Source organism: Ciconia boyciana, chromosome 1 (genome assembly GCF_034638445.1).
Source record: "Ciconia boyciana chromosome 1, ASM3463844v1, whole genome shotgun sequence".
NCBI lineage: Eukaryota > Metazoa > Chordata > Aves > Ciconiiformes > Ciconiidae > Ciconia > Ciconia boyciana.
The window spans coordinates 117,049,401-117,063,796 of NC_132934.1; the positions used below are offsets into that span (position 1 = coordinate 117,049,401).

At 36.6% G+C, this 14,396-nt stretch overlaps 1 protein-coding gene across 5 annotated transcripts in view; it reads right to left on the bottom strand.

Annotated features, from left to right (window-relative positions):
- Window positions 1-14,396, bottom strand: part of SYNJ1 (synaptojanin 1) — a 66,543-nt gene that overhangs the window by 41,673 nt on the left and 10,474 nt on the right. For all 5 annotated transcript variants that reach the window (XM_072845432.1, XM_072845443.1, XM_072845454.1 and 2 more), the window contains exons 3-10: window positions 11,770-11,856; window positions 11,102-11,369; window positions 8,436-8,661; window positions 7,100-7,183; window positions 6,246-6,307; window positions 5,565-5,661; window positions 4,075-4,244; window positions 1,934-2,015 (exon numbers count right to left, since the gene is read on the bottom strand). In XM_072845432.1, the coding sequence (XP_072701533.1) occupies window positions 1,934-2,015; window positions 4,075-4,244; window positions 5,565-5,661; window positions 6,246-6,307; window positions 7,100-7,183; window positions 8,436-8,661; window positions 11,102-11,369; window positions 11,770-11,856 (1,076 nt within the window). The remainder of the gene's footprint in view (window positions 1-1,933; window positions 2,016-4,074; window positions 4,245-5,564; window positions 5,662-6,245; window positions 6,308-7,099; window positions 7,184-8,435; window positions 8,662-11,101; window positions 11,370-11,769; window positions 11,857-14,396) is intronic.

A 14,396-nucleotide genomic window follows, 5' to 3' on the forward strand; every position in this document is an offset into this window, starting at 1 on the left:
TGACATAAAGGCAAAACTCTGAAGGTTGGGCAGGAATTAACAAAAGTTACAAAAGGAAACTTGCAGACAAAATTAAGTAGAAATAAACAAAAAAAGAATCTTCAGAAATTGGGTGCTTCATCTTGTAATTTTATGTGGTCATCCAGAGCTCAGTACTTGTTATATGAAGCATTTATCATGTTAACAAAAGTAATAATTTAAATATCTCATTTAAATAGAATATTAAAATTAAGTAAGCAGCTTATGAGGATTTACCATTTTCCTTCTTATTAATTACTTTTATTCTTTTAGCTCTCATATTTTAGCTGAAATTATAATTTAGCTCTCAACAAGTAAAAATTTGGCACACCTGGTCTAAAAAAAAATGACAATATTTAATCCAGTTCTTAAAAGGATAAGAAAGGAAAAAATAGAGCTGCAAAGCTAAGTTTGCCATATAAGTACTATATGCATTAAGTATAAAGATTTGTTCTTATGCCATAGAAAATGACTGTATTATCAGTAAAATACAGGAGGCAATGTTTCTCATGGCTCATTTAAGATAACCTAATTGCTTACTTCAAGCTTGCATTTCTATCTACAGTGAACTGTTAAACTCCAGCAAACACATTTAGGGCCAGGAAAGACTTTAAGGTAATAATTTGTCTCTCCCATGGTAAAGTCAATACAGAATGGACAGATATACAAACTACATAATGTAATACAATGCTGTGAGATTTTCAAAGCATGCCGCTACTCTTTTTAACACACAGTGAACTAAAGAAAAGAATAAGAATTATCTTTCTTAATTTTAGTAATTAAAAGGTGTGACCCCCTGTGCTGCATGCAGAGCTGAGACAATGGAGAAAAAAGGCATTAGATCTCTCAAGCTGTGTTGTATCTGCTACAGTATGTACTGATGTTGAATGTTAAGAGAAAAATTGTCAGAGTATTTGCATGAGGGTAAACAGTTCAGTATTCTGTTTGACTAAAAACACCAATGAACTGGCAACAGTGTTCACTGGTAAACGCAGCAGCAAAGCACTACATATTCCAGAATCAGAAATGTTTGTTCTACAACCAACAGATTTTGCAGTTCTCAGAGAAATCCCTCCTATAGACACTAAAACAAGAGCATTTTAATCAAATAAAATTCAGAAAACAAAAGAATAATCCTTTTACTTAGTTTGATGTTACAGCACCCATAATTTTTCATTTTTAAACATGCTAAGGATTTTATCTTTAGGAGTCAAACTTAGTTTATTAAGATAAGTGGAGCTGTCAAAAGTTTTTCAGAGCTACTCTTTTAGCCCAATCAGTACTGTTTTACTCCATCAATTCCTATCAGGTTCATGTGTTCAAGCTCTAGTGTGTAAGCCTGCAGGCTAGAACTTTTGTTTCAATAGTAAGCCAATATGCTGAAGTGCAACCCTGCAGGAGGACTGAATCCCACGGTTAATTTCCAACTACTCAATTTGAGTGTGGCCAAAGCCTCAACCATGATACCGTCCCATGAAGAATTCACCGCACAGTGCTGTGAAAACAGAACACACAACACTGGCAGATGCTAAGAACAGTAATCCTATATGCTGAAGAACTTCATCTAATAGAGTAACTGTGAATGCACGTGTTTTTGTGAAGGACTAGAACACGACTACCTCTTCTAGAATTGCAAGCCTGATCCTTAACAGACATAAGAAACTGACACCTAAAAAAGAATCAACAATTTTATAATGCTGCATGACTACTGTTTAATTACAACTACTACACAACTACCGCTTCTGTAACTACTAAAATCTGGTTGCCCAGAACAAGAAAAGTATAACACTATAAATCAAACTGCCATCTACGAAACATTTTAATTCATCTTTCATAGGGAAGGTAATGCTACTTTTACAGCCTAATTGCTACAGAAGCATCAGGAGCAGTTGTGTATCTGGACAGTTTTCCCCACCTCTAAGCCAAAGAAAGCCTGCACGCTGTTTGTTCTATCCAGACAGTCCAAGCAGTTTGTTCTGACAGTGCCGCTTTGAGATCTGTGCCAAGGACAACGAGAGACAGAGAGAGAACACAACTGAAATAACTCATTTAACACACATATCATCAACAAAGACAGGGACATGAAGATCTGAACCAGAATAGTAAATCAGGGTATTGTCAGTGCAATGTTACTGTCATCGCAAGTATGTTTATTAATGTGTCAGCCATAAAGGGTTAGCTCCAATAACAGCAGTGAATTTTGCAGCAGTGTTCACCATACAAAACTAATTCATTTTATACAGATAACATGAATCTTTCTTCTTCAGTTTTTCTCAATTCTCCTTGCTTGCTCAGTTAAAGTGTTATGCAGGATTAAGTTTTCTTTTCAAACAATCCAACTAACACAGTTCCCAGGAATCTCAGAGGGAAATAATAACTCTTAGTTAAAAAAAAAAAAAAGAAAAAAAAAGAGATATTAGGACAGTTCTTGGATTTGTTTAACTAAACTAAAAGTAACAAGAATTTGTGATAAAACTAAAGCCAATTTCAACCCTTCATTACTTTCTCTTTCCTCCCCAAATAAAAATGAAAAATAAGCCTCTCCCCCTTAGCTCGACAGATGCGTGATGCCCTCAGGCACTCTGAACTGCTCCCCTTTCTTTGAGAGAAGGCCTTTAACTCGTGCTATAAAGCTCTCAGAAGGATCATATTAGGCAACAACCATGTTCTTCTTGCCTGGCTATGAGTACAGAATTCTGATGGCTTTCCCAATGATACACACTTATTCCTTACTTTCATCATTCCCGCTACACACTTTGTCCAACTAAGTCAGTAAGGCTTCATCACATTTACTTGGAGATCTAACCATAAATTGTAGAAAGTTTTGAAGAACTTTCTCCAAGATTATTTTTTTCATAACTACCTCTGTATTTGATTTGAAATACAAAGCAACTTGCTATCTGTGTTAGAAAAAAACTGACATTCTCCAAACGAGATGGTCCATGAACTCAAAAATCATCACTGTATCTTTTATTAACACAATTCTTCAAGCTATCACAAGCCACAGCCTATTTTGCTTTCGTTCTGTTGTCAGTTTTTTTAATGGGTGATCTCCAGCAAGACCAAATAGTGTTCTCCCAAGACAAAGTGTCACACCACTTTTAAAGCTTTTTGGAGAATGGTCAGTGATGTTTTGAGGTGGAGATGGGACCTAAGCACCCTCCCACTAAATCTAATCTTATTCAGGCCTACTAAAACCTGTCCCTGTGGGATTAAACCCCACAGTCATGTTAGAGCACAGAATGGCACTGAAACCCTCTTCTCCTTTCCCACTGCACTAGAAGATGAAACCCCACTGCATATGGCACAATCCCCTCACTCAACAATTCTCTTTCTCATTAAGAACCTCACTCAGCAGTTCGCTCTGGTATTAATTAAAAGGAGGAAGGGTGTGGAAGGGAGAAGAGCAGGAATGTTGCCTATTTCTAGCCCTGCTTCCCTTTTCCTGCTGAGATAAGCACAGCCTTTGCTCTCGGAAGAGGGGTGGGGAAATAGGGACAGAAGCACAAGTACAGCAGGACTGGGAAGTACAGAGCAGGGCAGAAAACACACATCCCATTCATACTTTGTGGAGAACTGAATCTCTCAAATGGGGGATCCGGGTGCAAACAGATTTAGAAAAAGATTGCATTGAATATCAGCATTTACAACGAACAGAAATTGGTATGCTCCATCGCTGAGGAAAATATGAGTAACATTATACAGGAAGATGGAAAAATATTCATTTTTTAATCCCATGTGGGTGCACCCAAGGAGAAGGACAATTGCCCATTTTCACCAAAATCATGAGGTCACAGGCCTGAAATTAAGTCATGCCCCATCAATGTCTCAGAGATATTTTCCATTAAGATTTTTAGAGCATATTCAGAATGAGACAAAATTTTGACAGAGTAAAATAAGTGACTCATATTTCAGTTTTTGAGCATCATCTTGGATACAATAAAAACACAATAACAGAAGTAACATTTTTTTCTCTTATCTTCTTGCTAAGGGGTGAAAAGCATCCCGGAACCATAATTTAATTTGAAGAAATTTACAGAAGTTATACACACAAACCTTTTAACTTCCTTTCCATCAAAATAAAAAAATCCACACTCTAAGAATTTCTGGACTTGAGGTTTAAGCACACTGTGTAGCTTTTCTGCCTTTCCACCTTTAACCATTTGATGATAGTCGAAATTCACCATTTTGATATCAGCTGAATGTTCAGATGCTTTCAAATGGCTCTGACATTGTAAAAAGAGAAGAAAAAAGTATAAATACACCAATATCTGAACATATAGTAGTATAAGCTAAATAAGAGGCTAGAAATAATTTTAAAGCTGTTTTATTAGCTATCTTGTTTATTACATGCTTTCTCTTGGGTAAAATGAAACCATTTTTATCACTATTGCTTAACAAATCACTCAGAACTGATTAATACTTAGCTTGTGTTTTTTCTTTTTCTTGTCACAATCAAAGTCAGTTTTTTCCTTACTATATGAAGGGTCACCAAGACAGTCTACAGCCTCTTCTACTGTTAAAATGCTTCGATTTGCAAAGAGCTGTTTCAGTGGAAACCCCTTCACTAACAGTCACCATTTCAGACATATCTGCCAGCAACAGGGACTGAGTAAACACTCCATAAACTACTACTGAAAAAACCAGACAAATTATTTAGGTTGACGTGGAGGGTGGCTTGAGCAAAACTTTCCCTAATATTCCCTGAAAAATCTTGAAGTACTCACACAATCTTTGTTGGCAAAGCTATGATCTGCATTGGGCACTGATATGCATCTGGGAGCACTAATGTGTCCTACCAGGATAGCTGGATACAGAAAAGACACTAGCAAATGGCCTAAGATATTAAACCATTATAATACAAAGCAAAAAGGAAAACCAGAAAGGGAAATAACAGATGGCTATTGACATGTTCTCTGGCTTCAGACAGAACTTCTCAAATTGCCAGTATTTATGGACTACAATGTGACAGTTATTTTTAACCCAACTAGAGGGAATTCATGAAGATGGCCACTTATAGTTAACATCTTCTGAACAAACATTTCTATTTAATCATAAAGCAGCTTTTATGTTTAAATTGATAAATTAATTTGTGATTTTTAAAAAATACTAAGGAATATATGCAGGAATTCCAAGGGAAAGATTTTTAAAAGAAACATCACAGTATTAAATACCACAAAGTATAATTTATTTATTCACCAATTTTATAATGCAAAGAAGATTTATTTTTTAAATAAGCCACTAATAAGCATGAAATATGAAAATAACTGAAAATCCCTCAACATTGTCTATGTTGCTGTTATAATTTTTCAGTAAAGTAACCAATCTGAATATAATCAGACACTAATTGTACATAGAGCTTTTAAAAATTAATTTAATGTTACACACCTTAAGCAGTGCTTTTATGATAAATACAGTTTCAACCGCAAGTGGTAGTTGCTCCATAGCATAGCATACCTGTTTCATTTTTCGAAGGCTATATAAAAGCTTCATCGCAAACAGGTGAATTCCAAGGACATGCACAGTGAGAGAATTGTCATACTCACCTGAAAAGCTTTGCTGAGCATGTGCTCCCCTTCTTTTGCTCCAAGTAAATTTACAATAATTTGCTTGCCATATAAATTTTTAAGAGTTTGGAAATGCCTGTTAACAGAAGAAAAATTTCACCCTCATCTTCTGGCATGCAGAAAATTAACACGAACACCTGCAACACTGACTGAGATGCTGCAGAAATGTACTGGGTACTCTAACAACTGCCTGAAGCCTTTTATTATGTCATGTCCAAACAAATCAATATAACTCAATAATAGCATACAACCATTGACTGCTATTTAATTAGGATAATAGCACCAATTTAACAACATACATTTAGTTAAAACCATAAGGCTGAATTGTCATGGCAGGAATAAAATCAAAACATAAATTTTACTTTTATACAGCAGCTGACAAATCTAGATTATTCAATGTAAACATGCTATAATTTTTGTTTTCAATTTAACAAAATATTTCACTATTTTAAATTTTCTTCAAACTTTTCAACAAAGCACTCAAAGCCACAAGCAATCCTGTAGAAGTTTGAAAAAGCTGCCCAGGCAGTTCGCTGCTTTGCTGAATCACACGTTTGTATACACAAAGCCTCCCGTTTGGAATAACATATCCCATCCCTCTGATGCATCACTTATCAGAGGTTTGTAGTGCATTAACAAAAATTTAAGACATTCTCTCACCTGTCAAAAGCTGGTGCATTCGCCTCAAACCCCCTTGACATTCTGACACGATGGGATCCCACCTATGACATGAAGATTACATTAAATTATTTGTCTTTACACATTTGATTAATCGTTCTTCAAAGATCTCTTTTGATCCTAAATATGGCCTAAAAATTCATTTCACTTTCTAAATGAAATCTCAAAATTTTATTCTGCTTGCTATGGTGTGCGTTGTTTTTATAGGCTTTTCTTAAATTCCTCTTCTTTTTTCTAAAAACCACTTTTTTATTTAATATACTTAGTCATATGATCTAATTACTTCTTGAGTAAAAGGCATGTAAATGTTTCAGCAGTTCTATTGCAAAATACTTATACATCTAGTTTAAAGAACCTAGAGTCACCGTGAGGCATGAACTTCTTTTAATCTTCCCTGTAAAAATTGTATCACAGTAGTAGTCGCTGATACAATCCCTCTTTCAAGAAAACTGGGATGAAATTATATTACAATAACTCTTGATCCATATTGACTTCTTGAAAAGACTTATCCTCAAGAACAATTCAGAAGAAAACAGTCTCTTTGGCTGCCCTTAGATAATCTAATTTAAAATAGCAATTTAAATTAATACAGAAAAAATCAGAACTTCAAAGAGAAAACATCTAAAAAGCAATGGACATTCAAATCTTGTGCAAAACAGCATTCAGAGACTTGAGAGTAGCAGGCTTGGTGAATTAAACAATAGCACCGACTTGCTCCCAAAGGATAACCTCATCCTGACAGGTAACTGTGCAGAAGAGCCTAAACACTACTGTAAGATGTTTAAAAAGACATGAATAAGAATTATCTGTATAATTAAAATCTATCTCCTGCTTACCTGCAGGCCTGGCTGTTCCCAAAATAATGGAACAGATCCTCGAATCTGTATGAAAGATGACACAGAGTCATCTAAAAATATCACCTGTTAAGAAAAAAAAAGAGCATAGTATTAATAAGTATTACAGGTTTTAGGTTTCTTAGCCTTAGCTAAACATAGAGTAAATAAAGTATATTTACATATCACATATTCCACACTACAAGCTAAAATATTAATTGCATTCCCTAGACTTTTTTCTCTGTCCCCTCTGAACAATTCGTAAAAGAAGTTCTGGCACTCTCATGCTTCCGTGCAGAATCATGATTCACAATGTCTAAGAAAATACAGCAAGCTTTTATTATTTGGGCCTGACTGATTTCTGTGCTAAGAGTAATTTGTTTTAAAAAACTTGGTAAGACCTTCCTGTAGGAACAGTTAAAATGTACATCAATGCACAGAAAATAACAATGCAGCTTACTCAAAACACCTGCACAGATTTTGTGCATCAGAATCCAAAATACAACAGTCTATTAAGTATACAGGAAAGGAAACTTTAAATGGAATGATATGCCACAGTCATCTAGTGACATTAGCCTGCCAGGAAACTCGAACAGAGAAACTGTAACAGTGTTCTGACTAAAATCCTGAAATTGGATGTGGTCAAGCAGAGCCCTTCCTGGATAAATCCTACTGAAGTCACCTAGGCTTTGCAAAGAGTCAGTGAGTCAATCAAAGATACCTACTCACATGAATACAGTTGCAGGAACATCTTGGTAACTAGGTTATCATAAGAAGTGAGCAAAGAAAGGCCAGCAAAGAATGATTTAATAGCTTCTTGCATTTCTGTATAATAAGGGCAAAGATATGCAATCAAATGCAGTGGAATTACAGTGGCTTTAAAAACTACCTTTCAGAGGAGCTAAGTTAAGTAACCATAGGAATGCTTTTATCTTTCCTGAACCACAAGGTACCGTGTATTTGCCAAAAATCTCTTTTGCTTGTTTCTAAGGTCTTTTACTTTACTACTAGCTCCGGCCAAAAGAAGTACACGCTCACCTGCAGTTCAGGAGGCTAAAAGGAAGTACAGCCACCTACAACAGTTCATCTGATGCGTAATAGCTTCTTAAGCTATTGAAACTCAGACCCATGCATGCCCTTACCCTAAGCTACACTAAAAACCGAGATCATCAAATTATGTAACCTACTTAGATTCCTTATTTAGCAGCAAAGGAACTATTCCAATATCTGTTGGTTACAGACTTGACTTGTGATCTGTTGATTTAGGGCAAAAAACTATCCACACACATGCTTATCTTGAGTTTATCAGCCAAGCAATGTGTACCGTAGCATAACATACCTGCTCTGTTTCAACAAAATTAGCAACATGACCATCATCATTTGTTCCCCGGACGTTAAATCTGGTGCCAGCCCGTTCACAGCTTAGTCGTGAAATGAGACAAGCCTTTGCTTGCTTGTGAGCCGCATAAATTGTCCTTATCTCCACTCCTCCACACATGAGACGTAACAACCAGTCATCACAGTTCACACCATAGTGCTTCAGATGTAAATGCAGTGACTGGTTCCTATCAGAAAACAAAAAAATTAAAATAACTGGAAGGAAATAAAATACAGCTCAAATTGTTAAGCCAGTTACTAACTTCTTGTATTTTACGCCCACTACTACAAATAAGGAAAATATGCATGTTATAGTTTTATGATAGAACTTATTTAAACATACTTGAAATAGCAAAGTTTACAAGAGAACAGCTTAAACGTTTGCACAATAAGAATATGGGGTGAAGCCATGAATTTTAATGACCTTAAAAAAATAACCCTTATAGCCTCTGCTCTTCACCCAGCAAAAAACAACACTCCAAGCTTGTTATATTTCTCCACTCAGCCTTCCTTTGAGAAGCCAAAGATTACAGACTCTGGGAAAAGCAAGCCAGAATTCCAATTACAGGGTTACTTTTTGGATTGGTAAAGCACCATTCAATTTCACACCACCACAAAATAAAGCTAGAAAAAAATTCCTGTCAACATACATCGATTATTTCTATTATATGTTACCATAACGCATCACTTGCCCAGACAAGCTTCCAGGAATACATTCATAGCCAAGTGATTTTCAAATTTCTGTAAATATCAATTTCAGGGTTAACTGTTAGTACATTACACTGCATATACTATTCTCTAACACCAATTACTGCTCAAATGAAAGAAAGATCCACAGTTTGGATATACCTGTGCATTAAGTAGTACCAATCAACACTGCAGTAAGTAAGAAAGACTAAAGTTCGAGGTTTGCGAGTTTTTTTGTTTTACCTCACTCTAGTGGGGCTTGGCTTTTGATTTTCCTTTGAAACATTTGCTTGTATAAAAAGGAAGTAAAGTTTTCTGCATAGCAAAGAAAAGTAAACTCTAGTAAGACGGCTGGTTTTGTCACCGCCCAGAAAATTCTACCATAGTTGCAAATAACATATTTGGTATAAAGGTTGAAGCTATTCACTTTAATTTTAGCCTTTTCATTCTAAACTTCCAATTTAAAAAAAAAAAACCAAAAAACCCTGCAACTTATCAAACACCTCTGTTCAATCATTAATGAAGATTCAAATCCCATGAATCAAGTATGCATTCACTTTACAGAAAAGTATACAGATGCATTACAATAGGAGACTGAGAAAGCAAACAATATTCTTTCCCTGGGCAATCTGAGACTGGAACTTTTGAACAGAAAAAGCCCAAGAAAGCTTACTGAAGTGCATAAGCAGAATACTTTCTGGTATTGACTTTTAGTGTTTACATTTCTAGATCTTGGAATCTGGGACATTCCATCTACCTCCTGCGAGGACTGATTCTTACTGAAAAAAAAGCCAGGTAACTTAAGAAGTTTTATGACAGGGGTCAAAGTCAGCCAAGCTTATTTGGACAGGGTCAACAGGCATCATCATTTCTCAAGCCTTGAAATACTGACTTATCAACACAGCCATCTTTTTCCAGACGCAGAGACAGACAAACAGCTAGGTTCCTGCAACTCCTGTAAACCTACCTCAAGGTAGATGTGTTTCTGAAGACTAGAGCTTATTTTCTGTCTTAATACATATATTTTGTCTTATATAGCAATCTGATCATATTCCTCTATCTGTCCAAAATAGCAGCAAAGAGTAGAGTCGCACTGGCATATATGCCAGAGCTGGTCTCATGTCTTGTATATTGGACAGAAGAGTGAGGAAGATGTAGCTTTTCCCCTGTTCTAACAGCGTACTGCCAAGTCTTCAGGACCTTTCCAAGGTTCATCAACACATACACCATTTCAAAAAAGGCTGAAAATATGGGAGCAGAATTTCTTACATGACTGTATGCATCACTGGCATTATTTAAGCTGCTTATTGGCAGAAACAGCAGTATTCGTTTTGCCAAGAATTCTCTGTGTGAAAACCAATACTTTATTCAGAAATACTCTGTAAAAAGATAGTGAGCTCAGCAGCCAAGCAATGTGCACTGTAGCATAGCTTACCTGCTCTGTTTCAACAAAATCAGCAACATGACAATTATCTGTGTAATAAAACTTTTAAAGCCCTTTCATATGTTGGAAACCCACTTGGAAACTATATATAAACACCACACCATTTTAGAATACAGAATGTTCAAATGATTAACATTTTCTTTAAAGCTCCATTACCACACCCATTTAAAAAAATTTACACATTTGATGAAGGATTAAGAGACACCAAAGCTGAAACATCATGACAACTGTTCAGATCAAAATATAATATCATAAGCAGTGAAAAATCTGTGTCTTCCAATTAAGAAAACTCCAAGTGGCCATGGAAACATTGCATCATTAATAACATACTTATGTCCTTAGAGTTAAAATAACGCTATTCTCTCTCATCAACATTTGTGCGACAAAGGTGTACGTTTAAGAGCTGATAAAGACAAGGATAAAAACTTGCCAGAGATTAGTTTGTACAGGCATGCATTATTCTATATCATGTCTGATAAAACGCATTATGAACTCACCAGAAAAACCTATTGTCAGTGGTGTGCTCCTGCATGCTGCGGTGAGCATTGAGACTAAGATCTAAACTGACACCAGTTGCAGACCATGCAAAATAAAAGTTTCCTGAGTTCAAAACTTTGCGCACTTCTGAAATACGATCCTCATCTGTTGAATCAATTCGTAATGATACAAATTCAGTGGAAGTAACTCGAAAAACTTCAGAGTCTTGAATCTTTCCCACAGACATGCATCCTGTTACTAGAACCAGATAATGTAACAATGTGTCTCCTGTAAAACAAGAAAAGGCATGGGTAACAGAATGAGTCTTACTGGAGTGTGATGTTGATGGATTTAAATGCTTAAATGCACACAATCTGACCCCAGTTTGCCTGAAAAAAGTACAAAAAGAACCAACATCAAGAACTCATTCTCAAGTTCTACCTAAGAAAATGAACGCAAACAGAAACTATGCTGCAAATAACAGGGACTGTGAAAACGGAAGTTATTTTTGTCTACTCCCTCATTTCTGGGAGCGCTCCAAACTTGCAAGTTACTCCACAAAGACAAAAAATAATAAGAAAAAAAGAGCCCAGTTCCTGTTGCGAAGATCCTGTGCTGTGCAGTTTTACAGGAGCAGCACAATTTTCTTTCCCAAATGAAAAATTAAGGTTTTGCATATTTTACTCACCAAGGTTTAATCTTAATACACCCAAGAGCCCATATGCATCCATTACTTTGGAGTAGGTATTCTTGATTGTGTCTTTTTCTGCAGAAGCTATGGAGAGAAAACATAAGATTTTATAACGTAACATACACTATGGCAGTGAGAACGAGTCCACTCTAAACTGAAAATCCAAGAGATTACAGAAGTAGCACTTACGTGAAACTTCTGGAAAGAAATCAAAATGTATGAGCATATGGCATTTTATAATGGAAAATGAGTATTTGATTTTATGACAAAGTATGATCACGCTATGTTTTTAGGCAACAAAAAAAGGACTTGCAAAAACTCCAAGTGATATTAAAGGAGAACGTTGGCATTTTTAAGATCATCATCTCCTAATATAAAAAGCATCTAAAACACAGGCAAATGATGCTCTCCTGTCATTAGTTAAAATTAGAGCAGTGCTAAATGCTGCTTCTTTTCCCTGAAAAAAATTATCCTTTTTCCCCAAGAATAAAACCATGATGTGGCAGTATTATTTCCAGATAAGTAAACAAGATTATCACAACTGCATTTTAACTAGTTTTAGATATATTCCAAGCAAATCAAAACTCTTGTAGGTCCACGAGATAATGGTATTTAAAAACCATGTCTTAGATTAGGAAAACACAATTTGCATAGACACTTTGGGGGGGGGGGGGGGAAGTAATATTTTAGAAGAATATGAAGTATATCTACCATTATTCACCTGGGAGTTAATGTCAGTGTATGCTTTAGAACTTTAATCAGCACTCGAAAAACCAGGCCCGCAAGCTTGACTGCAGAGCCAGGTGACAGAGACGCTGCGAAGCAGAAACCAGATGCCACCTGCCCTGAGCTTTTGCTCATGACTGAGACTGCACCTGAAGCGCAAAGACTGACAGTTCCAGCTGTGCCGCTGGATCCACAGGGATCAGGATTTCTGGGTCACCAAGGATCAGCACCTTCGCCCTCCTCAGAAATGATCTCCTAATTAATTTTCACTTTGACACTAAAAAAATCAGAATTTGACATAAAGAAAAGCACAAATTTAAACACCTATTGCCCTGGCATTCTGCTGTGCTCTCTCACATTAACTATATTTTCTTTAGAATTGCTGTTGTGAATCTTTCTAATGAGTATTCCGTAAGCTTAGTATAGCCTGTGCACAAGCCTATCCCTTCTGTTGAAATGCCCACCAGCTCTGTCATGAAAGTGGATCAGAAAGTCCAATATAGATGAAACAGTTATTTAACCTCAGCCTGAAATCTACACACATTCAATGTTGTAAGGGCATTTTAAAAAAGCTTCCTTAACTATTTGCACTGATACGCCGTATTCTTGTAATTCAGATGCTAAAGATAAGAGTTACAGCAGCATGATTATTTCCAAAGTCCTCACTCATAATAAGTGTTAAGACTTGCAGCCAATCTAAACACATTGTTTACAGACAGTGATTTTGTCAGCATCACCAAACCATGTTTTTCTTAACCAGATCACCATCAGGCTGGAAAGAACAACTTCTAAACTTCAAAACCTGGTTCTTTCAATCCATTTTTCCAGCAAGCATTTAATGATGTCAATGTACGCTTCTAAACTCAGCTTTCGGTAACCAGAGAACTGTCACGTTCTTCTTTCACATTTCAAATTATTAATGAAAGATGAGGTTTAGTTTCAAACTTTTTGCAGGATTTTTCTCAAAGGTGCCTGCCAGCATTTAATGCCATTTCAGAACAATGGCTTTTCTGTCTTCTATGGATTTATTCTCTTTTTCCATTGCATAGAACGCCTGTTATCCTTGCTAAGCCTTAATAAGTAAATGCCCAAAGTAAATTAAGTAACATGGGCTCTGCAAATTCAGATCAACAAAAAAGGCCACTGCTAATAAAGCAGCAAAGGGTTGCAAAAACAAGCCAAAAAAATGGAATTAGAAAAACTTACTGTAGCTAGCACCCAAGCACCAACCAAAAGCATTTCATGACATGTTTTTCAGCTACATTAGATCTAATACAGCGTGAACTCTGAGCAAAGCTTTTCCACAGTGAGCTTGTAAGTATTTCTATCTCGCACTGGCTGCGCTTTTCCCTTTTTTTTTTTTTTAAGGGAAAATGGCATGGGTAGACGGCAAACATCGCACACCTCAGAAGGTTCACTTAATCCATCCTGCCCTGGCCCATCCTCACCTACCCCCAGGTTTCAGCCACTGCCTCCGCAGAAACCGAGTCTAGGCACAAGGTACATTTAACAGGCCCCGCAGCAGGCAGCTGGGATGCAGAAGAGCTTACCTGCAACGTGCTCCTACCACCCTCCATAAGGCACATCATGCCTACTATGAGTTACAACTTTATAACATAAATTCGTAAAGCAGATTCCCCGTCATTGAGGGCACCTGTTTGAACTTCTAGCTGTCAGTGTTCACAAAACATGAAAGAATTAAGAGATTTGGTGATGACTGATATTAGCCAATAGAGGGGGATAAAAATGGTTATCACATAAACCTCCTTTTCCTTAAGAAACCAACCTAAAAAGAAAGCAGTGACAAAAGTAGCACCGACAGCAGAAAAGGGAGCAACTCCACAGCACCACACTGCTGCCTCTTCCCTACCGCAGCAGCACCAACCCACGCTACGCAG